We start from the raw sequence: 18280 nt of genomic DNA, 5'->3' as shown, positions 1-18280 counted from the left end.
TATTAGTCAGCTTTGCATGACTGTATCAAACACTCAAGATTTAAATGGACAGGGCAGTCTGTGGCCATTTGGTCCTGTTGCTTTCAAAGTTCTCAATAAGCCCAGCTCTACAACTGCCCTCTCCAAATAGTGCCAGGCTGGGGGCTACACCCTCAGTACATAGACCTTTGAGAAACAATAATAAGATCCAGACAGTTGCACACTGACACCAGCTTCGTCCACCCACTCAGCTTCATAGAAGTGTCTGCTTTTATCCTGGCTTGAGCCATCCGTTCGGTCCTTGAACAGAGGTGTCCACAACATCGCTGCTTCCAGCACAGTCTGTTAAGTCTTCCCTGCAGTCGGGTCTTTGGGGGCTTTGTCCTTAACGAGGTTCACTTTGCACTAGACATCGCCCTTGATTTGTAAAACTCAGAGAAAATTCCTAGGGCGGTAAGAGACTATGTATGACCTGTTTAAGAGCAAAACTACTCTATTTCTCCTATTCACCTGGCACAGTGGGTGCCTAGTGGAGTTTGACACATGGCCACAAGAAGGATGGACATCAAGGTTTTTGATAGGAAAGTAACACTGTAGCCTAAAGAACTTGCTACCCAGAAGTGGCCTGCAGATGGCCCCCGAAAAGAGACTCTCGCTTCATCCTTGAGGGAATCAGAACTGGCAGCTGAACAAGATCCCTGCGTGACTGTCGGACATGTTAAAGTTTAACAAGTGCTAACTTCAAAGACCTTCTGTTCTGTACATATTCCACATTTGCATTCTTCCTCAAACTGCTCCTCAGCCAAACAGCCCATTAACCAACCTCCACAGACATCCTCCTCAAAGCAAAGTCAGACCATCGGCTGTTCGCTGTCAAGTATAGACAGCAGACAGCTCGTGCGCTGAATAAGTGATCTTGCTTGCCCTGTTCTTAGGTGGGTGATCTCGGCAAGGTTCCCTGTTCCTTCAGAGACCACAGGGAATATGGGTTGAGAGCACTAAAGCCTGGTAGCTGGGATTCAGACTTCTCTTATTCCCTAGTTAGGTGAGCCTGAGCAAGCTAATTAACTGCAATGTCCTCATCTGCAAACTAGTAATAGTATTCATTGGGGCATTTGATTACTGGAGCTAATGTCGTAAAAGTGGTTAATGGAGTATGGGACACATTGCAACTGTTATGTAATATACAAATAGCTGTTACATAATTACTTTAAAATATTTATAGTTGCTTTATATCAGCACTGATCTTGCCACCACCTTTTGGTTGTCAGAATAATGGCCTCCTAAAGAAATCTTAATCCCTGGAACCCGTGACTGTGATTTAAGAAAGCAGGTATGAGCCTTAGGAGATGGCTCAGTGGGAATATAGTTATTTTTCTGTTGCTGCGGTAAAACACCATGATCCAGAATCAACTAATGGAAGAAAAGGTTTGTTTTAGTTTATGGTTTCAGAGAGCAAGCCCTCTGGTTTAAGAGGGAATGCATGGCAGCCCACAGCTGGAGCAGGAAGCTGAGAGATCTCGTTTCCATCCACTCTTTTTGCATAAGGCAAAAAGCAAAAAGAGCAAGCTGCAAGTGCAGTGAGGCCATGAACTCTCCAAGCCTTCCTCCAATGACGTGCTTCCTCCAGCAAGGCTCCGCCTCCTAAAGGTCCCATAACTCCCCGCCCCAAACAGTGCCACCAACTGGTGACCAAATGTTTAGCTGTGCAAGCCTATGAGTGATGGTTGTCATGCAGATGCCACAGCGGGGAAAGTTCTTGCTCCGCCAGCATGAGAGCCCGAATTTGGATGCCAACACTTAGTGAAGCCTGGGCTCGGCAACCTGCTCCTGGGGTCCCCGGGCCCGGGCTTGTTTGTCAGTCATTCTAGCTGAAGCAGTGAGCATCAGGTTCAGTGAGAGGCCCCGTCTCAAAAGTTCTATCTTTCCTGTGATGGAGACAGATACCCAGTGTTGGCTTCTGGCCTCCACATGCACTGGTACATGCGAGTGCAGCTGTGCAGTCCCCAATTATAGACCATGGAGCCAAAGGAAGGGAAAAAAGGTAGCAGATACAACCAAAGCTGCTAACTGTAAAATAGGGAGATTAGCCTAGATTGCCCAGGTGGACCCAGTGTAACCCCAAGCATCCTTTAGTACGAGAGCGGGAAACAACAAGAGCATCAAAGATTCCAGCAGCCATCACTGGCTTTGAAGGTCTAAGGAGCAACTAGATGTGGGCATCATCTAGGACCTGGCAAGAAGGTGGATTTTCCTATACAGCATTGTTCTCAGCCTTCCTGATGCTGCAACCTTTAATACAGCTCCTCATGTCGTGGTGAGCCCCAGCCATAAAGTTATTTCACTGCTACTTCATAACTGTAATTTTGCTACTGTTATGAATCATAATGTAAATATCTGATATGCAGGATATCTGATGTGGGACCCCAAAGGGCTCTCGACTCATGGGTTGAGAACTATTGCTGTAGAGCCCCCAAAATATAAAGCAGCTTGCCCATATCTTGACCAGCTCAGTAAGTGGGTACGTTACTCCCTAAGCCTCTGAGTTTGTGGTAATTTGTAGCAGGAGCTAGTAGAAAACTGCTACAACTCTGGGAGGTGCTGGCGATAATGCTCAGTGAAGAAGACAGTGTTTATCTAGAGTTTCACCCTGGTGTTGTTCTCCATCTGCAGCCCCTCCAGGGCCTTGAGCTCCAGGAGCAGGCATCGCCTTTACATCACACCATCTCTCAGTAAGGCTGAAGGCCTAGCTGCTCTTAGTTTGCCTCTGGCTTTCCCAGACCAATCAGGAAGCCCTCAGCCTAGTGAACAGCTGAGGCTGGTAGTCAGAGTGAGATATGATTTGGGACTCGTCTAAAGTACAGCTCCAGCAAATGAGATTCAGATGTCAGAGGCAAAGCAGGAGACTGCTTTATGGTTTTCAAGGATGCGGGAGTGTCAGGCTTCCCTAATGCTCTACTGTAATGCCCATTGGGTGGAGTGGAAGGTGGGAGAAAAGCTGTGAGCTGAGGGGTGTTGCATGTATTTTGAGCTTTTCTCAAAAAATCCCTGCTAAGTGCACAGATGGGGTTAGAACAGTGCGCACCTGCTGCTATAACAATACAACTGGCTGATGGCCTCAGTAATAGCCGTTTGTTTCTCATGGTTCCCACAGAGCGGCAGGGCCTTTCCTCCACATACAGGCACTTTGGAGGTTACCACCTCAGCATGTGAAGTCGGAGTATAAAGGGTACTCCATCACTATGATCATCAGAAATCACAGTGACACCTGAGAGCACACAGGTGTAAAGCTCCATGTGGGTACCACCCAGGGTAGAAGTGGGATACAGAGGGGCGTAGAGAAGCATCCCTGTGTTAGCCATTATGCACACACCCTCCTCACTGCACTATGAGCCAGATGGTGCTAACCCATTTCACAGATGAGGAAGTGGAGATTTCTTAATAAGTCATCTTTCCAAGATTTACAACTAGAACCTGGTTGTACAGCCCAGGTTTATCTGTCCCGAAGGGCATCCCCTCTAGCTGGATGTGTTAGTCCCTATCTCCAAACAAGAAATCCCACTCCTGCTAGTGGGTCCCCACCCAGAGGGGATGTGTGGATAATGAGTTTCATCCTTGGACATCTCTGTAATGGCGTTAGCTGCTGCTCTCAGTTCTCCAGAGGCCATCTGCTCGGTGACAACCAGTGCTGCATTTGGTGTTCCTGTGGGAGGTAAGGAGATGTTTTCTAGTTACTGCAGGTCCTCAGACGCTGAAAGTGTGAGGAAGTGTGCTTGCTTCCACTGTGCTACCATGTCGTGACCAGCATGCTAGGCAAGCATTCTACCAACTCAGGTAGCCTCTGCAGCCCCTGTTCGTTTTTTGAGACAGGGTCTCATGCATCCCATGCAGAACTCAAACTCCCTATGTAGCAGAGGGTGACCTTGAAGTACAGATCCTCATGACTCCATCTCTGGAGTGCTGGGATTACAGGCTTGCACCATACCACACCTGGCTTTATTCAGTGTTGGGAATTGAAGCCAGAGCCTCATGCATGCTAGGCAAGCACTCTACCAACTACACTGCATCCCCAGTTCCCCACTTGGGGTGTTGTGGCCTCTCAATTTCAAAGGGCACAGTGATTGATCGGTATAGGTGAAAAGATTGGTAAGATGCTGGTCTGTTCTCTGCTGGAGAGACAAACAGAGGAGAGCGGTACAGAAGGCACTGTAGTTATCAGAGCCCATCATGCGGCTCTGTACACGCTGCTGGCTGGGAAGGCTTCTCTAGTGTTCCTGAGCTTAGAGCTTTCGCCATCAGCCCTACAGCTCTAGCAAGTGCAGTCATCACTTTGAGAACCCAGGCACAGTTAGGGACCAGAGCTCTGAGTGATACTGCATAGTCAGTTCCGGGGCATGTCCTAGTGTGATTTGAGACAATTTTTGGAGTTTGGGCTCAGCTCTACTGTTTATCAGCTGTGGGAGCCACAGCAGCTTGCTTAGACCTGGGATCAGAGGCTGCTGGTTGGCTGTGTTCTGCCTGCAGACTGGTGATTCAGCCTAAATCTCAGAGTACTTTAAACTGAGAAGGTTCACAATGAGCTGTGGGTTTATGTGGAGCTGTGGCTGGGGGTGCCATATTCCTGTTCAGCAAGAGCCAGCCCCTCACCCTTCTGCTACCATTGGCTTTGTTTGACTATCATGCCTAACCCCTGTGAAGATTGCTTTTTGTGTTGTTGTTGTTGTTGTTGTTGTTGAGACAGGGTTTCTCTGTGTAAGCTGGCTGTCCTGGAACTCACTCTGAGGTTCAGGCTGGTCTCAACTGCCTCAGCCTCCAAATGCTGAGATTAAAATCACCACTACTGCACAAAGATTGCGTTCGTGACTTATGGTTGAATGTCTCTGTGCCTCAATTTCCTGATCTTTTTTTTTTTTTTTCAAATATACTTTGAAAACATTGTGCTGGGTGAAAGAAGCAGTCAATCACAAGAGGCCAGAAGCTCCATATCTATAGTGACAGCAGATTGCGGTTGCCAGAGGTTGAGAGGAAAAAGCTAGAGGAAGCAGAGGGACGGCGCAGGGCATCGCGCTTCTTTCCAGCTTGTGGAAATGCCTTAGCATGATCGTGCTGCTAGCTCTTCAACTCCGCATGTGCATAAAACCACTGGGCTGCGTATTTGCAAGTAGTGAGTGAAGGCTTGTAGATCGGGTCTTGTCTTTGAAAGTAAGAAAACAGGTGATGTGTCGCTACAGTGTGAGGGGCACTTACCCATGGTCACAATTGTTGCCACCTACAAAAAAAAATCTCTTTTCTCCCAGCCATAGCCAGTGGTTAGGGAGGGATGTCAGATTTGGTTGTTTGTTTGTTTATTATATGTAAGAGTGTTTTCCGTGTATGTCTGCACCACGTGTGTAGTGCCCATGGAGGCCCAAAGAGGGCATCAGATCTCCTGGAACACAGAGCGTTGTGTGCTGCTATTTGAGTGCTGGGAATTGAACTCATGTCCTCTGGAAGAATAGCAAGTGGTCTCAACTGCCAAACCATCTCTCCAGCCCTTAGATTTTTTAAATACAATATTTTTATTCCTTGATAGTTTCATGTGTGGATGTCATGTATTTTTATTATACTCACCCCAGCTTGTCCCCTAACTCAGTGTGTGTTTTGTGATTTAAGCCTCAGGCCTTGTCAGAAGAAACTTGGCTTGTCCTCAGACGCACATGCTCATTTCCATTCAGGTTTCTGGTGATGTGTGAGCAAATGGAAACCAACTTACTCCAGTGGAGCAGATGGAGATACATTTATCCAGATTCTCTTCGGGAAATCGCGGCCTGGGTGTGCCATCTGAATACGCATGTCATGAGGAAAGTGTGTCACATGGAGAGCTGAGGCAGATAATTGTATTTGCAAGGAGAAAAAAATAACAAACTCAGCCCCAACCCTAACAACGAACGAATGAAAGTCAGCTCCGGGCTTACCTTTATATCCTCCGTGGAGCCAGAATGAGACAGGCTACTCAGGCGGCAGTTGTTGAATGAGTGCTGCCGTGGGTGGTGTGTGTAGAATGCGTTAGCTCCTGGTTCTGACTCGTGCTGGTACTTGAGCTCGTGCAGTGTAGAATATGTGGTGTGCCTTGTGTAATTCTTTTTTTTTTTTTTTTTTTTTTTTTTTTTGGTTTTTCAATACAGGGTTTCTCCATGTCACCCTGGCTGTCTGCACTCACTTTGTAGACCAGGCTGGCCTCAAACTCACAGCAATCTGCCTACCTCTGCCTCCTGGACACTGGGATCAAAGGCATGCACCCCTATGTGTGGCGTAATTCTCTCTCTCTCTTTTTTTTTTCAAGTGAAATGCTTGTGATTATTTCACCAAGATGTGTGGCCTTGTGTTGCTTGGTTTCCTCAGCTATATACTGGATCAAAGACTACCTATGAGACTGGGTAGCAGGTTTTAGGTTTAAACTTGATTACCCATTGTCTTAGTTAGAGTTAGGGTTAGCACTGCTGTGGTGAAACACCAGAAGCAACTTGGGAAGGAACTGGTTTGTTTGTCTGAGCCTCCACATCACTGTTCATCACCAAAGGAAGTCAGGACAGGAACTCGAACGGGGCAGGAACCTGGAGCTGATGCAGAGGCAAGGAGGGGTGCTGCTTATAGGCTTGCTCCTCATGGCTTCTTCAGCCTGCTCTGTTATAGAACCCCAAACCACCAGCCTGTGGTGTCCCCCACCCACCATGTAGGAGATGGGCTGGTCCCTGCCCCATCGGTAACTAATTAAGGAAATGTCCTTGGTTTCTCTGCCTACCACCAGATCACTTGGGGGCATTTTCTCAATTGAGGTTCCCTCCTCTCGGATGACTCTAGCTTGTGTCAAGTTGACATAAAACTAGCCGGCACACTAGTGTAAATAGCCAGTGCATTGCCTAGCGGACAGTAAGTGGTCAGGCAGTGTTTACTCGGTTCTTATCTTCACAGTAGGAGGCAGCTCTCCAGGTTCATTTCAGAATATCTTGAGGATGTGCCTTGTCTGCACTCCCTGTGTACAGAGGAGGGGACATCCGAACACTGAGCAGCAGGGAGATGGTGTACAGAAAAAGCCCACATGGCACCTGAGTCTACCTGAGGGCTTGCATGTACACAAGAGAATTGTCAGCGAATGTGTTCACCTTCTAGCTGCCGTGGCCTCAGAAGAGGGGCGGGAGAAACTATGACACAGATGAAAGGACATAATACTTTGTTCATGTAGAGGGTCTAAACCTCCTGTGATCCTGAGAAATGGACTTAATTTCCCTAGGCTTGTTCAGATTTAGAAGTTGAGCATGATAGCAGCTACAGTAAGTGACCTCTGAAGTCTGCAGCGTAGCAAGCGTCTTTCTGTATCCTGTGACTGTCACCACACTGTGTTACAGAGGCAGGGGGTCTCAATGCAGGCTGTGGCTCTGTAGCTCAGAGTGTCGCCCTGGTCTGTAATGCCGTCACTCAGGAGGCAGTGGATCACTTTGAGTACAAGACCAGCCTGGTCTACAAAGCGAGTTCAGGGCAGCCAAGGGTACACAGAGAAAGCCTGTCTCGAAAAACAAAACAAAAACAAAAAACAAAACAATTCAAAAGTACCTTACTCAGCTGCAGTTCCTGCTGCCAAGGAAGCAGTCAGTGCGGCAGTCTCTGGTATCATGGGTTAAATCTGGTGCTGGCTCACCTTGTGTCTTTCAAGTGGAGCTTGTGTCTTTTGGGAGTCCCTGCCAGCTTCTCATACTTCCAATAAATCATTAGCAATGGCTCTGAGAAACCACTAGAGGACACGGTGCCACTAGGGAACTGTCTCACTGAGCCATATTTCAACACTGTGAGGAAACCAGGCAGTAGCAGCGTCTCTTCTCCCAAGTATAGAACAGTAAATCCTGAGGCCTTTGTGTCATTGAAGGACCCCAGGGATTCATGATCAGGAGAGTTGCTAGGCCAGATATTAACTTTAAAAACTAGTTCGGCCAAAGACCCCCCACCTCTGTCTCCCAAGCTGTAGATGAAAGCTGAGGCAGCCTCGAGTCTTTGAAGAAGACTCGGCCTGGAGCTGGGGTGCCTGCTGTTGAACTTCACTCACTAACTCCGCTCCCCGTGGTTGCTTTTCTTCTCTGCACTCTCCCTGTGAAGTCATGAGACCAAGGACTGGCTGAGGGCACAGTTTTAGAGTGCAGCTGCCCCTCAGCAGGAGCATTTCAAGTCACATCGGTGTGTGTGCACGAGTGTGTGTGTGTGTGTGTGTGTGTGTGTGTGTGTGTGTGTGCGTATGTGTGTGTGCAGCCACCAGCCATGGCTGTAGTGAGCTGGGCTCTTCTCAGTGTGTTTTGGGATGGCAGGAACATTTGTTCATTCTAACTTGTGATAAGATTAGAAGGGCCTCAGCACCATCAGATGCTGCATCAATTAACCCCACCCATCAGGTTTTCCCATGCCCGCAACATGGTGGCACAAGGCTTTGCCCATGTTTTCCCTGCAGCTGTGCCCCCTCAGCCCCACCAGCCTTTGCAGACTGACTCCACTGGCCGATGTTACTGATTGGCCAGCTGCTGTGTGCATAACAATGAGCTGGAAACAGCTGGTCTTAGAGTAACAGGGGAAAGGGAGGCAGCGCTCTGGCCCTGATCAGCTTTATGGAGGTAGGAGGTGGCATACATCAGCACACTCTGGACATTAAGTGCTTCTGGGTGCGGAGGAGGAGTAGGGTCATTGAGAACAGCACCTTACCTGTTTGTTTCAGACATGAAAGTGCAGGAGGCCAGGGAGGGTTTGCAGAGGCAGGGCATATGAGGAGGGTAGACCTGAACGTGAGGGGAACAGCCCCGAGGACACTGAGGCTGGTGGAAGTGGGAGGTGATGCCACGGAGTGGGCAGGCCAGAGAGGTCACGTGCCTGTTTTGATTATTAACAGTGGCCTTGATTTGTGGCACAAGACTGTCCCTTGGGCAGCCCCTGTGCTGTCTGAGTTGGTAATATTGATGAGAAGGTGATAAAATGGTTTTGGGTGGGGGAAGAGGAGCATCATTGCTGTGACACTTGTTTGCCTGAAGACAAAGAAAATTGCACTTCATATAATGGGCTCTGGAGCCATGGGACTTTAGTGGCCTTTGTCGGGGCCTGGGGTGATGTATTTGAGCCCTGGTAAGTCTCCCAGCTGGTGTCCAACAAAGAGTAAAGGTGCCACTGAGCTCATGAATTGTCCCACTGTCCATCTTCTCCTTTAAAACACCCTGTTATTGAGAGTGGTGGCTCTGGCACCAAGGCCACATTCCTTCTCCACCTTACCGGTAGATCCTTCTGGGAACCTGTGGTATCCTCAGAGCACCCACAGCTGCAGATCACTCCTCAGGCTCCCAACCATACCTTGCTGGTCACTTTCCATGGCTCCTCACGGCCACCAGAGGGAGATGGGGTTGTTGTGCCAAGGTTTCAGGGTCTTGCACTGCTTGTACCTTTCCAAACCTGTTGTTTCTCCTTTGCCTTGGCCTTCTGCCAAGCCAAATGCTTGTCCATCTTGCCTCAGCCAGAACGAACACCTACTCACGCTTCAGAACCCTCTCTGCCTACTCATGTGAGACCACAACACACCTCTCCTGCTAGACACCAGCTTCCTTGCCTTCCTCACCTCACTGTCTACTCTTGATGGGTTTGTACTGTCGTCTGGACGGCCCTCTTGTTTCCTCCATCCACGACAGCGTAGCGTCCTTCAAAGCCGTGCAGGGCTGTCATCTGGGAGAAGTGCTGTCCAGCTGCTCCATGAATGTCCAGGAACCTGCAAGAGGCAGGAGAGGAGCTAGTCTCAGGGATGACTGGGAGGGAGGGTAGATCTCCTCTTAGGTCCTGGCTCAGCCTGGAGGGTATCCTCACTGTGTCCTCACTCTCCAGGCGCTGCTGTGCCTTGGGCCAAGCAAAAGGAGGGCTCAGCATCTGGGCAGGGATGGAAGGCAGAGCTCCTTACTCACAGTGCCTGTGGTATAGCCCAGTGTTTTTGATTCTTCAAGAAGGATGCACACACAGGTTCTGGATCTTTGTGGAATTTAGAAATGCTTTTCCATGAAGAACACTTAAAAATCAAGCTAAAAACAAGTCATTTGCAATTTCATGACTGTACTCACAAGTTTATTAGGCAGTGCGAAATACTCACTTTAATCTCTTAGAATTAAAAGAGTTGCTACTGCATTGGCCGGGAATCGAACCCGGGCCTCCCGCGTGGCAGGCGAGAATTCTACCACTGAACCACCAATGCTCCAGCTGTTAGCAGCTGTATTACACCTCCCTATAATCTCATTGCTCGGCCTCCTTCAGACATTGAGTCACAGACTGAGACCAGTGTATGATGCTGCCACATCAGCACAGCTGCAAGAAGAGCGCCTAGCTGCAGAGCAGGAGGGAGAAGAGTGGGTGTGGGTTTACGTGTTCATGTGGTTGTGAAGTAGATTTCCTTTGGGGCCTTGAGACAGAAGAGTTCCACTCCCTCCTTCTCAGTAAGCGGCAAAACACACGGAGACTGTGGGCGAGCCTCCCCTCTGCTGCGTGGGTCCTGTTGAACTGTTGTGCCGCTCTCAGCTTTCACACTGCTTCCTGCTGGCGGCTGGCCCAGACCAAGGGCAGCGCGGTGGAGGCGAGGAAGCCAAACTCCTGCAGCCAGTCATAGCAGCTCCCTATGGACTCGGAGCACAAGTCGGAAGTCCTTGGGCTCCTTAAGGACTAATTTTCGTTGAGGGGCCTACCTGGCTCCTCTGGCAGGATTTCCATGAGGAAACTGACCAGAAAGGGACACACGGGGACGGACACAGACAGACAGACAGACAGACAGACACACACACACACACACACACACACACACACACACACACACAAACAAAAGAAAAAGGAAAAAAAAAAAACAGCTGCATTGGCCGGGAATCGAACCCGGGCCTCCCGAGTGGCAGGCGAGAATTCTACCACTGAACCACCAATGCTTCAGCTGTCTGATGCTGTGTCTATAGAGCTCAGAGCATCTTCAAAACTCAGACCCACTGATGAAACACCAGGTTTCACCTGGCTGGTTTGTCCTGTTTGGGAGGTTTAGTGCTTCTGTTCTTTCCCAACCTTTTTACAAGATCTGACAACAGCTCCCACCTAAAAGCCCTGGAGTCATTTGTAAGCTCAGCCTCAAAGTGATGTCCTTTCTTTCCATGCCTGATCCTGCCTTTCCCATCAGCTGGTGCAGGTGAATCTCCTAAACAAACCATTGCTTTAAAAACATTCTGCCTCTGCATTCCTTATAAGCATTATAGTTGGCAAAATGGGCTAACTCACCTGACTTCCTTTACCTAGGATATACCTGTTAATGATGTCTCAATACAAATAGGCAAAACACTATGAATATGAAATTTATATAATTCCTAATTGTTTATGGTCCTTCTTGCTGTATGTAGTTTATAGTATATATGTGTAATAATATAAATGTATATGTAAAGTAAAAGAAAAATGTTTAAGAAAAAAATAAAATAATGTCTCAAATGGGACCACCCTGTCAGCCTCCTGGACATAGACAGCGTGTTCTGCTTCTGTGGCAGCACCACTCCATTTTGCTGCAATTTTCTGTTTGCATTTGGGTTTTGCCACTGGACTGGGACCGAATGAACCCATGTGTTCCCAGCACAGATGCGGAGGGTCCCTGGATGCACTCGTACAGAGCTGAGCGAGTGTTTGACAGAGAGTAAGAGTTTTTTGGGTTTTGTTTGTTTGTTTTTTGTTTTTTAGCATTGCATTTTTGATGCCCGGTAAGATGTTAATTTACATTCTCAGATTCCCAGGAGTGAGCTAGCCCCAGCATTCCTCACTGTTATATACAAAAGGAAACTGAAACCTGGGTGTGGAAATGATTGTAACTCAGCCAGCAGCAGGACCGAGAAGGCCTACCCTCAGACGCTGACCCCCAGTCTTCTTTTGGAAAGGTCACCTCTGCTCCCCACCCCAGTTCCTGCCCTGCAGCCCAGGCAGTAGAAGTCGCCTGGTTTTACTTGTCCCATAACCCCTCTCTCCTCTCTCCAGGCTGGTGCGGGACTTTGTGGCCCAGAACAACACCATGCAAATCAAGCATGTGATCCAGACCCTGTCTCAGGAGTTTGCCTTGTCCCAGCACCCCCACAGCCGGAAAGGGGGCCTCATCGGCCTGGCAGCCTGCTCTATCGCCCTGGGCAAGGTATGTCTTCTCCTGAGGGACAAACACATCAGAAATGCACTTCATTCCAACTGAGGCATCCAGACACCTTCCCACCTGAGCCCCAGCAGGGCCATTGCAGACCTGTGTGTTATCAAGACTCATCCCCATTGAAAACTACTAGCAAGCATGGCTGTGTGTGGCCTCACAGCCATGCCCCCATAGAGCGGTCCCCTTCTGGGAGGCTGGCTTGGGATGAATGCTTTTAGCTCAGCCCTCACACAGAGGCCTGAGCATCTCTAAGGCACCAGGCCATCTGCCTGGTAAAGCCAGGGCCTCGGTCTTCTGACTAATCCTCCTGCTGCTCATTACAGGACTCAGGGCTCTACCTGAAGGAGCTGATCGAGCCCGTGCTGACCTGCTTTAATGACGCAGACAGCAGGCTGCGTTACTATGCGTGCGAGGCCCTCTACAACATCGTCAAAGTGGCCCGAGGTGCTGTGCTGCCACACTTCAATGTGCTCTTTGACGGATTGAGTAAGGTAACTTCCGGTTAAGCGAAGAACAGCCCCCCCACCTAAATCGACTTTCTAGAACCTTGAGAGCTTGGGACACTGCCCAGATGCAAACAGAGCAGATAAGCATGCTGCTGCAAAGGGCGTGTAACTGTCTGAATCTAGTTTTTCATAGACTTTTGTCTATATTTTTTATGTCCCTATTCATCTTCCTTGTACTTTGTGAAAGTATCAGTCTGCCGTACACATTATCAGAGAAGCTGGTAGTTTGAGAAGCACTAGCCTCCCAGGCAAAGGCAATGATGGTGACGCCACAGTAAGGCTGTCCCGTTAAAGACAGTGATGACAGTCTCCCTGGTGTGCTAAAGAATGGTCCCTGCACAGCTTTGGGGTCCCTGTTCTCTCTTTCATGCCCTTCCCTCAGCCTGGGGGAGGTGCCCTACCCGCTTGTGCAGAGTGGCCCAGAAAATGTTACTCTTGCAGGATGACCAACAGGGACGTTCCTAAATGCCACCCTCACTGCTCTCTCAGTGCCCCATGAGAGAACAAAGCTTTTTAGATGAGAATGCCCTAGAAGCAGCCAATGGAAACAATTGTCTGACCCAGTTACAACATGGCCCAGGAAGCCAGCAGAGCTTGGGGTGTCCCTGAGCAAATGGGAATTCCACTGTAGCTGGCTCTGACTCATTACCTTCTTCCCCTGCTTTTCTCAGAGTCAAACACGGAGAAAGACACCACTTGGTGTTCTAATCCGCGCCATGGCCTTGGCTGTGGCTTTGCCTTGGGTCCCTTGGCTCACATTTCATTATGACTGAACGTTGTCCCTGTTTCTCTATTTTGGTGCCTCGTAGTTGGCTGCTGACCCAGACCCCAATGTGAAAAGTGGATCTGAGCTCCTAGACCGCCTTTTAAAGGTACTTCTACTTTATCCCTTCTTTTATTTTTAGAATTTATTCCTTCTATCTAGTAGAGTAAAAATTCTGGTGTTGATGTTTTTCCATACTTAAGTTTATTTATATATATATAAAGCTTACTGCTTGGTATGCAGTTTCTATGACAAGTATATAAGGCTGTGCTACTACCACAGTAAAAATACAGAACTCTGGCATCCCGCTAAATGAAAAGCTTCTGTCTGGGGGGCAGGATGTGGATCTGTTTTGTTTGATGTGTATATGTGTTTTCCCTGCATGCGTGTCTGTGTACCACCTGTGTGCCTGATCACTGCAGAGGGGTGCCATGTCCCCTAGAACTAGAGTGACAGCTGATTATGAGCCTCCATGTGTGTACTGAGAATGAAACCCAGGTCCTCAAGAATAGCAGCCAGTGCTCTTCACTGCCAAGCCATCTCTGCAGCCATCATGCCCCATCCAGAACAACAACATTAGGCTTCCCCCCCAGCTCCCATGACAGACCCAGACTTCAGAGTAGGGTTTTGCCTTCCATTTAGATCTCTTGGCTTTTCTCTGCTCACCGTCCATCATTTGTTTGGCTTTGGGCCTGTGACAATGCCAGTTCTCCAGGGACCTCTCCTACCTGGCTGAGGCTTTGCTATTTCCTTCCATGGTTACCTGACCCCCAGCTCAGGGCCAGCAGCACAGCATGCCAAGTGTTGGCTCTTCACAACCCTCACCTCTTCAATCCACAGGACATTGTGACAGAAAGCAGCAAGTTTGATCTAGTGGGCTTCATCCCTCTTCTTCGGGAAAGGATCTACTCCAACAACCAATACGCCCGTCAGTTCATCATCTCCTGGGTACGTGGAGTCACGTGGGCTCTGCCACACGTGGTGGCTCCTTTGGCTAATAGATACTTCTTCATCTTTACCCGCTAATAACCTTCAAACTCCTCATCACCAAAAACACTGTGGGCTGGGCACACGCCTTTAATCCCAGCATTTGGGAGGCAGAGACAGGCAGAGCTCTGTGAGTTCAAGGCCAGCCTGGTCAATAAAGCAAGTTCCAGGCTAGTCAGGACCACACAGTAAACAAACCAATAAAAGCAGTTTATCCAGTGTTGTCGTCAGTGCCTGTCCTGTTTGCCATGGAAGGGATGCAGTCTTTCCTTGCCCTAGAAAATGCCCAGGATCTCTGAAGCCCATGGTGCCACGTCCAGCAGCTCCACCTCTACAAGCCTCCTAGTTTCACCCAGCCTTCTCATTCAGTTCTCCTCTGCCCCAGCATCCAAATCATCTGAAAGGCAGACTCCCACCTCTTGCACACTGAACAGGAAAAATGGCTGCCAGCTCTCTACCGTAGTCACCTGCAATGCCGTGCCGCAGACGCCTCCCCTTCCCCAGTCCTTCCACTGCTGGTCCTGGGGGAAGAGAACAGGAGATCGGGCTCTGCCCCTGAGCCAGCTCTCCAGCCAGCTCTTTCTCTCACTCCATCAGATCCTGGTTCTTGTGTCGGTGCCGGACATTAACCTGCTGGATTACCTGCCAGAGATCCTGGACGGGCTTTTCCAGATCCTGGGTGACAATGGCAAAGAGATTCGGAAAATGTGAGTTGGGGGAAAGAGCAGACAGCTGCCACTCACTGGAGTCCCTGTGGGTACCCATGGTCACATACAATTCTATGCCCTGTGACCAGGACACACCTTTCCCTTCTTCTCATATCCTTCCCATATCCATGGAGGGGTGGAAAGCTCATCTTGCCAGCTCAGTGTCCTGCCAAATGTAGTTATGTGACCCGGAGCAAAAATGGGCCGGCATGCTAGCTCCCACCTCCTTTTCTCGTTGGTAGGTGTGAGGTGGTTCTTGGGGAATTCTTGAAAGAAATTAAGAAGAACCCATCCAGTGTGAAGTTTGCTGAAATGGCCAACATCCTGGTGATCCATTGCCAGACCACAGGTGAGTGTGTGGAAGCCCTGTAGCCACGACTGCCTCCTGAGAAGCCGCCTCTCACATGCAGGCTTCAATATGGGGCAAAGGGGACCAGGTGAGCAAGACTCTGCGTGTGGCTCTGGGCCTGGAAGCAGTAGGGGGGTGGGTGTGGGCAAGACGACACCTGGGTTCTCTTGATACAAATACCCTTCACCTGGCCTGAAGCTCTTGTAGACATGCCTTGCCTTAGGTAAAGGTAGGCTACTCGGAGGTCAGAATCAGCGGCTCATTCCTGGGTGGATTTGCTCCCAAATCCAGGCAAGACCTAATCATACATGGGTCAGTTGGAGCTAGGTGGTCTGGGGTGGTCTCACTCAACTTCTCATATGGGATGATGGGACTCAGCATCCAGTAGGCCAGATGGCATCAGCAGGGCTCCAAGAGAGACAGGACACAGACAGGTCTCTTGGTTCCTATGCTTAAACCAGAGGCATCATCGCCACAACTGCATGCTATGGGCCAGAGTAGCCAGTTTTTGCATCCAAGGATAGGAAAATGAATTCTACTTAGAAAGGAAACACAAGTCATATTGTCATGGAGCGTGGATTCAGGGAGGGAAGGGCATCATGGCCGTTTTCAAAGTCCATCACAAGATTGTTGCTCTCTCTTAACTTATTCTTACAACCCTTTAGAAGGTGGAGAGCACAGGAAGTATTGTATTCACATAGCAAGAAGCAGTCATCAGCCTCCCAATTCATCAGCCTCCAGCCTTTGTGTATGGAAGGTGGGAGGGAACTCTCCAGTGCATGTGCCAGCCCCTCTGGATGCAACCAATTCCCTTCCAGATGACCTGATTCAGCTGACGGCCATGTGCTGGATGCGGGAGTTCATCCAGCTGGCAGGCCGGGTGATGCTGCCCTACTCCTCGGGTATCCTGACTGCTGTCCTGCCCTGCTTGGCCTATGATGACCGCAAGAAAAGTATCCTTCACTCAGGAGTGGAAACTGAAGTAGAGGGACCGTGAGTGGGTAGGAGTTCCTGTCGGCTCCTTCACTCAGAGGCAGCAGGAGATGGAGCTAAATGCGGGTTAGGAAGGCCAGGGACACAAGTCTCAAGCTGGCTGTCCCCAGTCCTCACCTGCTGACTTCCAGATGTGGAGCGGCAATCTCGTGTACCAAGAGTCTGTACCTTGGATGGGAAATGTCCCAGTGAAGGAGGGGCCACCTATGAAAAGAAAGAGGACTATCTCACAAGGGTGCGTGTGGCAAGAGTGGGCCTTAGGGAGGTCTGAGCCATGACCAAGGAGCCTGGCAGCTCAGCCTTAAGAGGCCTTTGCACAGTGTTGTCCTTACATCAGCCGACAGGCATCAAGGAGGTGGCCAACGTGTGTAACCAGAGCCTGATGAAGCTGGTCACCCCAGAGGATGACGAGCCAGATGAGCCAAAGCCAGCAGCGCAGAGGCAGACAGAACCCAACCCTGAGGACTCCCTGCCAAAGCAGGAGGGGACAGCCAGTGGTGAGTAACTGTGACAGATGTCAAAGTCCTCATCTGCTGCTGGGGAGACAGAGCCCCTCCTGCAGGCTCTGACAGCTGCCCCCAGAGCCCATGCGTTTCACCCCTGCCACTTCAAAGGCCATCATGTATTGACCCTGATCTCCTCCTGGGTTCAGCCACCATCAAGTCATTGTTGGGAACATGGCAAGAGTACCAGGTTGCACAGTTCATTTGATTCTCAGCATCTGGCCCTCTCTGCCCTAGCCATTCTCAGGGAGGCTGGGTCAGGAAAGTGCTAGCTTATTAAGTACTGGAGATTTCTACTGCGCAGGTCATTGCCTCTGAACAGTTAGTTCTTCAAACGCTTTTTGACGTTGTTTCCTTGTTGTTTGTAAAAATAAAGGACACTGTTTTCTATTCTGATTGGAGAAGGTTTGTCTCTAAAGCCCTGCTGCTCTTATCTCCTCCATCCTCGTGTCTCTGACCATCTCTGGAGGGACATCCTCCTTCTCACTTAGTCAGAAAGTAAGTGGATGCACATCCTGGGCAGATGTCTAAGAGTGACAGAGTGGGGTCTGGAACCTACATCCATAGCCATAGCATGTGCTGGATAACTCCTTGCTGGACTAGCAGGCGGCCTCACGCCAGGTCCCAGGGCCGAGTAACAACACGCAGCTGGAGCGCTGGCGCCTCAGTGGTAGAATTCTCACTTGCCACAAGGGAGACCTGGTAATCGGGCTAGTGCAGCCACTTGAAAACTTTGCCAGCTCCCGGAAAGAGAGACTTAGGTAAGTTAGAAAGGCCTTGCACAGGAGAAGCTGTCTTTCTAGGAGGAGCTAGGCGTCTCAGTGATAGACAGTTTGTGAACTTGTGCTTTTTGTTTTTGCTTTTCTTTTTGTTTTATGGTTCTCATTTTAGAAATTTTGTACAGAAGGGAAAAATCACGAAGCAGCAGGATTGCCTGTGCCGACGATGAGCAGTGTCAGATTTGGGGCATATCTTTTACATTTTTAACATATGCATAGTTAAAATGATGTGTCAATCCCACATCTTGTTTTTTCAAGTTGGGTAACTTTCCTTGCTTGTTTTTGCTAGGCTTCCTTTTGGCTTTAACTTGACATGAAAGTTTGTGTCTCTGAATCCCTGTCAGCAAGTAGAATAGTGCTTGCCTGTGCTGAGGGGAACTGGTCCTGAGACTGTCCAGGGCAGGCCTTGGCGGAAATACATAACCTAGAATTAAGTGGGGCAGGGGTCGTACAGCTTTGTGATTGCATTTAGAACCACCCAGTTATGTAGTTAACCTACTTTAAATGGCAAAGTTGTGCTA

General features: G+C 49.3%; 1 protein-coding gene across 1 annotated transcript in view; it reads left to right on the top strand.

Annotated features, from left to right (window-relative positions):
• The window catches only part of VAC14 (VAC14 component of PIKFYVE complex), a 107717-nt gene that overhangs the window by 1914 nt on the left and 87523 nt on the right, over window positions 1-18280 (top strand). The window contains exons 2-9 of the mRNA XM_084756664.1: window positions 12013-12163; window positions 12496-12663; window positions 13488-13550; window positions 14282-14389; window positions 15026-15135; window positions 15378-15484; window positions 16303-16437; window positions 16822-16974. Of these exons, the coding sequence (XP_084612790.1) occupies window positions 12013-12163; window positions 12496-12663; window positions 13488-13550; window positions 14282-14389; window positions 15026-15135; window positions 15378-15484; window positions 16303-16437; window positions 16822-16974 (995 nt within the window). The remainder of the gene's footprint in view (window positions 1-12012; window positions 12164-12495; window positions 12664-13487; window positions 13551-14281; window positions 14390-15025; window positions 15136-15377; window positions 15485-16302; window positions 16438-16821; window positions 16975-18280) is intronic.

Source organism: Acomys minous (genome assembly GCF_964271855.1).
Source record: "Acomys minous genome assembly, chromosome: 14".
Taxonomy (NCBI): Eukaryota; Metazoa; Chordata; class Mammalia; order Rodentia; family Muridae; genus Acomys; species Acomys minous.
This window is presented reverse-complemented; position numbering and strand designations above follow the sequence as displayed.